The sequence below is a fragment of the Rhopilema esculentum genome, chromosome 10 (genome assembly GCF_057945365.1).
Source record: "Rhopilema esculentum isolate cy_ngs chromosome 10, ASM5794536v1, whole genome shotgun sequence".
NCBI classification, from domain to species: Eukaryota; Metazoa; Cnidaria; class Scyphozoa; order Rhizostomeae; family Rhizostomatidae; genus Rhopilema; species Rhopilema esculentum.
In genome coordinates this window covers 15,047,565-15,059,274 of record NC_142824.1, presented here as the reverse complement: position 1 = coordinate 15,059,274, position 11,710 = coordinate 15,047,565, and the positions used below count along the sequence as shown (strand labels likewise).

The window sequence follows — 11,710 nt, the reverse complement described above, 5'->3', positions numbered from 1 at the left end:
CTGCAATACAATAAATGCAATGCAGTTTTCCATTAGAAGAGGATCTTAACCCATGCATTTGTCAGGGTATGAAAACTAAAGGGATCGAGGGGTTGATGGGGCAATGAGGAATTGTGGACAGCCACTCGGTCTCCCTTGCCTTTGTTGGTACTCGTTGCCCATCAATGCACATAGACATTACATTCAATATAAGAGATGAAAAATAGCTGATTATTGCTGAAAAAGTTATTAATTATGATTGCCCATCAAAATGAAAATAAAAATAACATTGGTTCTGAGAAAACGCAAAAGAAAATCACCAAGTTAGGTATTTATCTCATCCTACTGTTACAAAAATCTCTACTTTTTGCGTTTACAGGTTCTCAGGATAAGGCATAGACAAATGTTTTTTGGGATAGAAAGAAACTGTACTCCCTAGCTTCACATGAGAATGTCAAAGACTGCTTTTACGATACTGTAGCAACCATTGGCATGAATGACATTTGTAGAAGAATAACGGAGATAGGAATACACTATCAGCACGACACAAGACAGATTTCCATTTTATGAACATTGAGCAAATTTTAGTATGAAATCTGGGAATTAGCTGTAGTGTAAAACAAAGACGACCAAGACTCAGAACCTAAAGGTATTTTATTTGGTACAATACATAAACATTTTAAGAACATTTGGTAGGTTAGCTATTTGTATTTTTGTTTATTGTTTTGGAAAAGAAACATTTATTCAGTAAACAACATATTTGAAAATAGCAAACACCTGAAGCTAACATTTCAAATAAAACAACCAATTCAGCTATAAGTTTTAAAGCTAGGAATGTTAGAAAATACTTGTGAAAGAGAAGGACGCTAACAGTTCCTGGAAAAAAAGATCGTAGCATTCTTCTCGAGACCAGAAAACGGGTATTTTAAGGTTTGCAAAATCACTGACTGCTTAGTTCGAGGGACGTATCACTCCAAAACAATTTCGTACATCTTTGGCAAAAATCCTTTTGTTCTCGAGAAAAAAATTATCAAAAACACTTAATGATACTATTGTATTAAGTAATCTAGTACGCTGTTTTGGAAAGAGTGCCACGCCGGTTTCGTTATGCGATACTGTCTATATCTTCAATGAAGATTGAAAATTCGAAAGAAGTGGAAATTTCTACTTAGCTGTCGATACGATAATTAAACAGGCTCAACATGAGCATGGCATGACCAAAACAAAGGGAAGTTTGTAATTATCAAAACAGGTTTTATTTAGAAATTAAACGTTCAAGTTTATAATAGCTCCAGAATCGAACTGGTTTAGATGCCGAGTCAGCATGAACATCAGAAGTGGCTGCACTAAAGATATGAATAAAAGCAGATACAGTCGCCTCTTACTCGCTCTTGCGATTCCATCCGAGGCTGCCTCAGGGAGGATGATCAACCGCAACGTTCGGGCCTGAAACATAGACACAACTTTTACCTTATACCACTACAAAAATCATTGTTTATACAGAGCTGTGTGGAGGAATTGGCGCATGACTGGCATAATCCCGCTCGAAATGTTTTTTTTCTCTCGGGTGAATCATAAATTAGTATTGTTTAAATGCGTTTTAGTGACATTAGGCCAAAAATGACTTGTGTTTTTTCATCGATAAATGTTTTCCTTAAAACCATACAGTGTTAGATTTAAAAACTATATTGCCAATTCTATACCCTTGAAAGGTTACATACGATTAACAGTACCAGAAGCAATAAAAAAAAAAATCTCCATGATGAGGCCTTACGAACAAAGAAACTACAAAAGACAGCGCTGTGACAGTCTACATGAAGAACATTGCACACCAAATGTTCAGTTGCAGTAGACCTTAATTAGCCCCATGTGATTATGCCAGCATCCCAAAAATATATGAATTAGTATTATTTTTATTATTACCCGTCCAATTGTCGGGAATGCAACGCCTATTCAGTTGTTCCCGAGGGGCACCGACTTGTGCAAAAAATCTCAGAAGACACAGGTCTTGTAAAATGCCATTGGAGACATGGAAATCTTTTGTCCTACTATCATTCTTGTGTACAGCAAAAATTTTCGAAGGCAGATATGAAAGATTTTGCTTCGATAATTAGGAGGTATCTTCATCAAGCAATATGTAATCTACACTACGAACCTTTTATACATGAAATAGTGTTTAAGATTAATAAAAAGAGCACTTGGTTGGCTCTTTCCTCAAATGCAGTTCACTCTAGTCTCAGAACTGAGCCCCTACTGCAGCTTAAATTCCCTAAGGTTTTTTTTAAAAAAACATGATAATTTTTTCACATTTACAGTTATTTAATTTTCAGGGAATATATAGAATTCATAAACGCGAAAGAAATAGTGCGTTGCTTAGTACGTTAGTGAATATCTACCAGAGAAGGTTTTGGAAAATAAACATACGAGAAAAAATGAGGTTGTGAAACTCATCCAGGCCAATGTGGCGTAGTAGCCAGTTGATTTGAGAACCAGGCCAACGATTGACGCGAGAATCATTCTAAAACAACAAAAGTATAATGCTAATGCGATAATAGCAGTATAGAATGAATTATTCTAGAAAAATTTACTTTCTCAAGGAAAATTATACGCAATATCGACATGTTTCTTGCTACTGAATCTTTATTTGTCACGTTTTTGCGCTAAGCTGTTAAAGAAAGAAAAACATTGCTGCTGTCAAAACCGTAATGTTTCGAATAGGTCTTCGTGGAACTTTTTCAAAACTCGCGAGAAGGGCTTTATCTCAAAACTCGATGCTAAATAAGGGGACTTTTGAGAGGTGGAGTGGGCTAATTCAAAACTTGATGCTAAAGCGGGGCTTGTTCGCGAGAAGGGCTTTATCGAACAACTAGATTAGCTTTACGCTAGTTTTCATATACTATGAAAAAGGAATGTTAATACCATAATCTGATCCAGCACAACAATGCAAGAATTTGAAAGGATGATCGGAAGTAATCTGCCTTTTCTGTGCTAGGAGTGTTATAGGTAGAGAAGCTATAAGAATACGGGGTATCGATGGTCTCATATTGCGAATATGGGATGTGGATGACTTTCTTAATTGTCAATGAAAGGCCATGATAAAAACTGCAAGCAAAAACGCAAGGTAGCAGAAACAGAAATATTTGGCAATGTATTCTGTACATTAAAAAGTTTGGTTGCAAGAGTATTCAAATAAGAAGAGCCTATTGATCCCAGATTCTTTATATCTCTTATTCCGATGCATGGAACCAGAGGCTTTACAAACATATCAGCAGCTCTGCTTACTGGCACATCAAATAATACCATCCTATATTTGCTGCAAAGAAAACGCTGTTGTTTTTAGATTTAAAATGAAAGTTGGCTCTTCTGGTTGTCGTTTTGATTCTTGACTCAGTATGTTGTGTTCCGAGCAAGTGCTCCGAGCAAAGACTATATTTTCAATGTACACTCTGTGAGTAGCTGCTCTATTAGGATATTTCCTGTTGCCACTTACCCGACATATTTATATCCACATAAAGCCAGAAGGTCCAAATACCGCACATCAGATGACATTCCAAAAACATAAAGTGTGAAGATGATTGCCATCAACTCAACAAATAACCACACCAAAGCTGAGCTTGCAGTCATTCCAAGCTGTTCTGGCGAGAATCTAAAAACAATTGAGAAAAAGAAGTGAAACAATGTATGCCGTCAGCGAGAATTATAAATTTGCTCTATTCTAAATAACTGTTCAAAATAGAAAAGATTGGTTTAAAATAAGCAAATTTCGGTAGGCTGGTAACACATTCAATTATCAACAAAACAATAACAACAAAAGAAGCTGAACTGTCACGCTTTAACCAAGCCTTGTTCTTCTTGCTTTATCTGAGTAAGTTTTTTAATAATTGTCTAGTGAAAGGCTCAGTAGCTATCTAGACTGTGAGTAGCAAGTTTGTTTGTTACCATTTTATTATTCATTTTAAAAGTATTGTTTTGAAGAAATATACCGATGCAAGAGTGTGTGCGCACCAAGAGTTTTTGGCTAAAATTCATCACCCATCAAAATAAAAAAACCCTTACGAATGCAATTTGATTTTTTCCTAATAATAAGATAGCTAAAGTATTAAGAAGAAAACTAATATCAAGCAATAAATGAAAATTTAAGTCACAAGACAAATTTAAAAGAAAATGAGACCCTTTCTATCCTCGTTCTGTTTGTTATACAATTGTATTCGACTCAATGAAATATGTTAAAAGCTACGCCTTAGCCAACAAGCAAATTTACAATCTTCGAATCCTGCATCACTTGATTCTTATATATAAATATAGAGGTATGTTGGAGATAGTTTAGGGAGAGCATGAATTTAATAAATGTTTGTATCTAAAAACAAGGGTCTCTTCTCTAACCACTTTCAGGTTATATCTCACTTTTTTGAAGTTAAAAATATGGTTTGACTTTGTCCACTAAATAAAATCAAATACTTTAGAAGTTTCAATCAAGCAGATGATGAACAACTTTTGGTTAAAGTGCTAAAGAAATTATGATATAATTAAAAGACGATTTATATCAATCTATTATATACTAATCTTACCTGTTTTGCGTTCCAAGGACAAGGCCACAAGTCAAGACGTATGTGACAAAACTCATAACTATGTTAAGAAAAAACATTGAAATGTCATGGTTTCTAATTTAACTGCTAATAAAAAAAGTTTTATCATAAGGTGTTGATTATTTTAACAGTTATCATCAGAGATATAAAAAACAGACAAAAGTTGAGGGGTATTGAAAAAATTTGTTGGCAACTGTGTTTCGTTTCATTGTATAACAATGAGAAAATTCACAGATGCTCAATTTGAATACCTTGTTTATCATAGATTGTTTTCTAGATATAAAAGAATATGCAACTGTAAAGAAACAGGCCTTTACCAAATTGGTGCTATAATAAAATTAAAGAGATAACCGAGTGGATGCTCTCATGTAACACATCTATGATCAGCATCAAAGTAAAAAGAAAAAGCATGGAACAAAAGGCACTTTATAGCTGCATGATTCGTGTGAAGAGAGTCCTGCACAAAGCTCCAGTATTCAAATACTGCACTGAGCCAAGTATAAGAAATACTACATAACAAATGTAACTAAACTTACTAAACTCACCTGGAATATAAAGATCTGGAGCATTAATTTCATACCGGGGTGCGACTGGTTCAGCCTTATTGTATTTCACAGACCAGTTCTTGGAAAAAATTGACATATTTTAGATTCAATTAAGTCGTTTTTGAAAATAACAAAATAAACATTGAGAACATTGACTTGACTTTTGCTCAATTCCTCAATTAAATGCTAAATTCCAGCAAAAAGGTTGGAAATAAATCAATACCACACAATCATACTGGAGGGTACAAACAAGTAACGCTCACAAGGTAAAATGAAAATGCCTTAAAGAAATATCTGACACAGCTTGATGAAAATTAAATTAACATTTTATATCTTAAACCAGACATTCTTGAAACCAGCAATTACATAATTTAGAAATTGATTTTACCAAAATCCTTCAGTTAAATGCTTAGTTCTAACTAAACAAAAAAATAAACAATTAACCAGAGAAAAGCCTAAAAAACAAGCAATTAACACCAGCATCCAACACACTCATGCAAAAGAATTGCTTAAAAATAAATCACTGATACAACCTGATAAATACAAATTATAATAGACACAACATAAATTAACAGAATATTCAAATACATTTCATACAACTTAGATTAACCTTTAAGCAGTCAGTTGGATAGAAATTCATATACCTGGTGGGTGAATGGAAACACTAGTAGAGCTAGTTTCTTAAGAACGTAGTTTGTGTCAACAGCAAAATAGTATTTTAGCTTTGAAACTGATAGGAAATGGTCAATCTGAAAAAGAAAATAAAAAATTTGAGATAATAATGATAATAATGAACAGTGCTAAAAATGATAATAATGAACAGTGCTACAAGTGAAAACCAACTGTTACGATGACCTTTAATGCATTCCAAAAAAGATTAAACACCCAATACAAATGTGCTTCGTTTATAAACTTGATGTATTTCTCAAGGGTCATATAGATGATATTGCTGGATGATCGCAAAATGTTATTCTTTTTTAAAATGCTTTAACTGCCCAGAGAATGTTTCAAGTGCTATTGAAGTTCAAATACTAAGTGCTCTATAGTATTCCTAAACATTCGCCGGAGAATTGTTTTCCAAATGCATTTTTCGTTTAGGTGTGGTTAAATCAGCTTACTTATATTTCCTGTGTTTTGATATATTGGCTTTGTATTGCCTGTGTCACTTGCTTGGGTCACAAAGATGACTGGAAATGTGTTCATTAATGAGGCATTTATTCCTCAAAATTAACCGTTTAGCGCGAGCGATCAAACGCTCGCGTGATTGGGTTTGTGCAAGTGCTGACGCTATCGCTAGTGATCGCTCGCGTCAAACGAAAAGGCCTGTTCTGGGACAACTGCTCAAATGAAATCATAGAGGGCATCATATATTATAAAGAAAATATATCAAGCTGAAAAAAAATAAACCTTTTGATCCACAAATTCTCTTCCAGTAGATGCAAGTGATGTACCATATTGAAGGGCCATATTTGCCATTGGATCATTTACAAACTGTGCTCCAGGAAACGTTGGTTGTTGTGGCATTTGTCCTTGCTGTTGCCCAGCTGAAGGATCTCCATACTGACTTGTATCATCAAAGAGCTGAGAGGAGCTTCCTCCATACGTAGGCTGTTGGTATGCATATTGCTGCTGCTGGTTTGGCCTCCCTAAATCCAAAGAAAGCATGTTTTCTCCACTATTTAAAATCAAAATTTGATGAGATCAGTTTGATAGTAGAATTCCACCAATTCAAACTGGCACTTACTCAAGGTTCTTTTTTATGCAAATCAATCTTAGTTACCTAATGTGCTTATTCATCACACAAAGCAAGTATTCATGTAGTCTCACAATTTTTCTGCTGCCTTTGAAAACTGAAATCTTTGCTGAATGTTACCAGCTCCACATATATAGAAAAGAAGCCTACTTTGAGACCTATTTTCACTCTAAATTATTGAAAACGTCAAATGAATAATGAAATCAAGCCAAGTGAAAATTATCAAGTGCTGTTGTCTGTACTTTTACATTTGAAATTCACTGATACTGACAGTGATTGGAATTTTTCTTCCAATGAGAAGAAAATAAGTGGCGACATTCAAAATTAGCCAGCTATAGAGATATGCAGCACAAAAATGGAAAATGCATCATCTGACTAGAGAAAGCCAGAATAAAAAATGTGAGAATATTGCCTGTGACTCTACAGAGTATTTTTTGATGCTTAATTTCCTGCATAACATATAGAATCAAAGTTTCATACAAAACAACTTTTACAACTGCCTTTAGCTTAAACACATTATTTCGTGACTGTTGTTCTTTATATTCAGTGTCTAAATTTTTCAATCAAATTATCCATCCAAAGGCATTGCTAGCAAAAGTACAGCTACATTTTGTAAATTCATAAAGTTAATTTCCAGCATTGTTTTTTCTCTGTCCACCCTCGCTTCCACTGACAGTGGCCCTCATAGTATTAGAAATGAAAAACTAATACCTTACTCCTGTTTACCCATTGGTTATCATGGCTCAACAAAAGAAATTTAGGTCATGCAGGCCACAACAGACAAAGGAATTTTGGGGCAGTGGTAATATTTTTCGGAGGCTAATACCATGACCAGGGCTGCTGATTACGGCATGGATTAAATAATCACACTTTTCAATAATTTCAATAAGGATTAGGAAAGTTTTCATTCAACAAACAGAAAAGCAAATATAACTGGGCTATATGAATAGAGCTGGTCCCATCATTAAAATTTTTGTCAAAAAGTGGTAGCATACAAAAAGCAAAACAAATTTCTTGCAATTTTATAGAACCAAAGTCCCCTTTCTTTGGAAATAAAATGGTATTAGACTAATACCTTTAGTACCACCCCAAGCCGCCCCTGCATGCAGTGGCGGATTTAAGGGGAGGGGGCAACTATGGGCAGTTGCCCCTCCCTCAACGAGTTGAAGCAGGTCTGGTGCCCCTTTTTCAGAAATTGTACGCCCCTTTTGAAGAATGAGAATTAGATGAAAAAGATTCTGAGACCAATAGGTTAATTTGCTTCAAGGATGGTAGTGGGGGCCCTGAAAAACTTTTAAAAACTGATGATGAGAGTAGACTGTATTCAGCAATTTCAGATACATTTTCAGTGCCTCCACTACCAACTGCCCCTCCTTCAAATTTGCTCTGGACCTGCCCCTGCCTGCATTTGCCACAGCCCCATTTATATTCACCAGTGAGGCAAAAAAATCAGACTCACTACAAATGGTCCATTCTTCAGCAAGAACACAAGTAATGATTATTCTAGTTCACAACCGTCAAGCTTATGTTCCTAACAATGTGAGAATGAGCATCATATACCTGATTAGTTCTATTATTTCTATTGCTCCTACCTTTTGCATTCCTTCTCTGTGGAGCAGGCTTGCCACTAGGGTCACCTGGAAGAAATATTTGGCTACTTGAGTAAAGAAAGAAATGATAAACACATTATAATGCTTGAAAGCTTGTTTTCTGTTGTCATTGTAACATGTTTATTATAACATTAAAGGTTGAAAAATAAAAATGACTATCACCAAAATTTAACTGGCTGTTGTTAGGTGCACTTAAAAGGCATGTGTCATGAACATGATTGGCTAATGCAATACAATGTCTTTTTTCTTTAGTACAAAGCATGGAATGGAAGGTGAATTCTTACAGCAGTAAAAATTCAAGAAGAAGAAATGAAAAGTCACGAAACAATGGAATTCCACTCAAAACGCTTTTGTTTCATTGCCCTTTAAAAGCACAATTTTTAGGCAAATGTGCCAGATTCCAAATATTAATAAGAAAACACTTAGATTTACACAGGAAATTTCTTAGGTATAAAAATTAAAGCACAAGCTTGAATTGCATAAAATTTTCATCATAAAATTTTCATCAGAATAGGTTAGGCAACAATCTGGGAAAATGGGATGTCCTAGGGCAAAAAAAAAATTTTTGTCCTCCTTATTAGGACTAAGAAAAAACACATCTTGTCGTGCTGGTAGTTTGGTGTTCCACATAGTAGGACAATCTGAGAGTATGGCAAAATCGTTTCAGCCATTTTTCATCTGCAAATCTCCTTTCTTCTATCAAATGGCCTCCAAACAAAGGTTTACAATAAAAATGAAATTTTAATTCGGTGTGCAATTTCAGATTTTTGCATGCAGAGGTATATTGTGTGTTATACAGTACCTTAATAATTATTTTTTCATTTGATTTATGAGTTGCATACACACTCGTATGGGCCTTGGGAGTTTTGGACTAAGACCATATCTTTGTTGTTTAAGTTTGAGTGGTACAAAGAGAGAGGGATACTCTCTCGACCGAGGATAGTTCATTACAAGTTTATAAAGGTAGGCTTGCAAAAAAGTTATTAACCCTAGGGCGGTGGACCGTGGTGGCGAACGGTAGAAATTGGGTTTTGGGCCAAGAACATTTCTCCTTCACATAAGATATTCGTTGGAGGCCAGCCAGCATTCTACAGCACGCGTACTAAAGTATACAACATATAATCTTCAAATATCTTACCTACGTAGAACTCTTGCGGTGGGTCCATTACAAATATTATTCACTTTCTTCAGCCCAGCCAGCAACTTTGTTGTATTTTCGACCTCGTTCAAACATGAACGAAGTGAAAAAATCGACGTGTAAAACGAAAACGAGGCAAGATGCAATCTCAACGCGAAAAAGAAGGGGCGTAAGGTATAATAAAACAAGCAATAATACTCTGAACCCAGGGACAGGTTTAAGTAACAATAATTAGGGGGGTGTTAGGTACTAATTGGTAGATACTAACACCATATAAATGTTCTCTAGGCAAAAAGCTAGCGACACATTTATCTGCTGAAAGAATAAGGGGAGGGAAACAGGTAGAAAATTGTCTTATTGTTGCTTATTGCCTGACAGTTTAATAAATTTTACGCTCTCAATTCATACCCTCTTTTAGTTTTACTAAAGTAAAACCTGAAAATAAAGAATTGTTTTTTCTACTTAGCCTAAGAAGCTTCTGAATGCTTGGGACTTTTTTAAATTTTAGGCCAAATGCCATGTTAAATTTTAAGCCCAGATTTTTAAATTTCCTAAGGCTCATTACCATATTTTTCTTGAAAATACTGTACTGAGTGATATACTATACACATTGCATTTTAATCCATAAATATGTGTACTTAATTTGAGAATGAGTGCTGCTATTAACCTTCAGAGTCATACAAAAACTAATTTTATTTTGTCATCTTAAAATAAGTCTATTGTTGAATTCTTTGCTCAGAAAGAGACATCTTGGAGCCACAAGTAGGAAAAATTATATTACCCCTTTGCCTAAAAAGTTGCTTACAAGCCAGAGCTTTTCAGACGGGCCTAGCTGGAATTTGAAGTAACACCCCCTCTTTTAATGGTTTTCTAAAAGAAAATCCTGTTGGGTTTTATCAAAAATTGTAAAAATGATAGTTGTAGAGACTTTGTAAAATGTAAAAATGATAGTTTATAGTTGCTGTTGCTGACACAAGGCCTTAGGAAGGTCTTACGAATTGAGGGGGCAACCCAAAAATGGGCCCTTCGTTATCACTTTCAATCGAAAACTAGCTAAAATGGAACCAAAAACATGTTATATAATAGCAATAGGTCTATTTTGGTCTGGAAGTCGAACAATAAAACGGTTTTTGGAAATCTTTGTTTCTAAAAAAACCAAATATTTTCAGGCGTGATTCGCATTCCTTGCAAAATTTATTTACAGCGTCAAAAAGCTGATATAAGTTTTCTTTGTATGCACTTGAAACCACAGTGTAATTAGGTTTTTCGCTTTCATTTTTTCAAATCAGATTGTTGCGTCGCGTCAATTGAGCGTAAAAGAAAATGAATGTTTTCGTTGCCACATTCACGGACACTTTTTAGTCTCAAAAATACTAAAATTGGATTAGGATTAGGCGGTTAAAGAAGAATATGGGGAGGTGGGGGGGGGGGGGGGGGGGTTGGTGCTTGACAATGGAAAATTTATCATCCATATTAAAAGATATTGAAAAAGCTCTATTTTTTCAAAAAATGATGCCATGGCCTTCCAGCCCCTTTCGTCGGAGGCCCTGTGGGCAGAAAGTTGATAGACTGTGGGCAGAAATGAGACACGATTGCTGATAGAATCAGCACGACTGAAAAAGAACAATTGTGAATACAGTAACATCCCGCGTGTAAGAAAGAAGCTAGGGGTTTTAGACCCTTCTGGCATAAATTTGCTATCTAAATGCTCCAGAATATTAGAATTGTTAACTGCTCCCCGGTTCCGACGGCACTGGACAAGGTGAATAGCTTTACACTGGATTTTGTCAAGGGGGGACTTGAGGGACAGCCGTCAACTCTAATGGCTATGGACTTATAAGCGAGAAAGCTGTCAATCTGATTTATGAAGGTTTTTGCAGGCCATACATGGGGAGCAGACAATCGAAGGCATTCGAGATGTCGAGGGAGATTACAATGCTCTCACCAAAGGATTCAAGATCAATGGACTGAACATGCGCAACGTGATCTAGAAGATCACATGTAGATCTCACAAGACCTGCCCAGTGGTGTAGTAGAGGGTTAACTTTATACTACCTACTCAAACGAATGATGATGTTTAGATTCTGAAGTATTATTAT

The 11,710-nt window shown here is 35.4% G+C and overlaps 1 protein-coding gene across 1 annotated transcript; it reads right to left on the bottom strand.

Moving 5' to 3' along the window:
- Positions 1-303: 303 nt before the first annotated feature.
- On the bottom strand, positions 304-9,726 carry LOC135684477 (protein YIF1B-A). Its single transcript, XM_065200060.2, has 9 exons — positions 9,612-9,726; positions 8,456-8,500; positions 6,518-6,756; positions 5,755-5,859; positions 5,111-5,189; positions 4,548-4,605; positions 3,470-3,625; positions 2,404-2,497; positions 304-1,425 (listed from the first exon to the last, which is right to left on the bottom strand). The coding sequence occupies exons 1-9, from the start codon at positions 9,637-9,639 to the stop codon at positions 1,246-1,248; spliced, it is 984 nt and encodes a 327-aa protein (XP_065056132.1). The 5' UTR covers positions 9,640-9,726; the 3' UTR covers positions 304-1,245.
- Between the last annotated feature and the right edge of the window lie 1,984 nt (positions 9,727-11,710).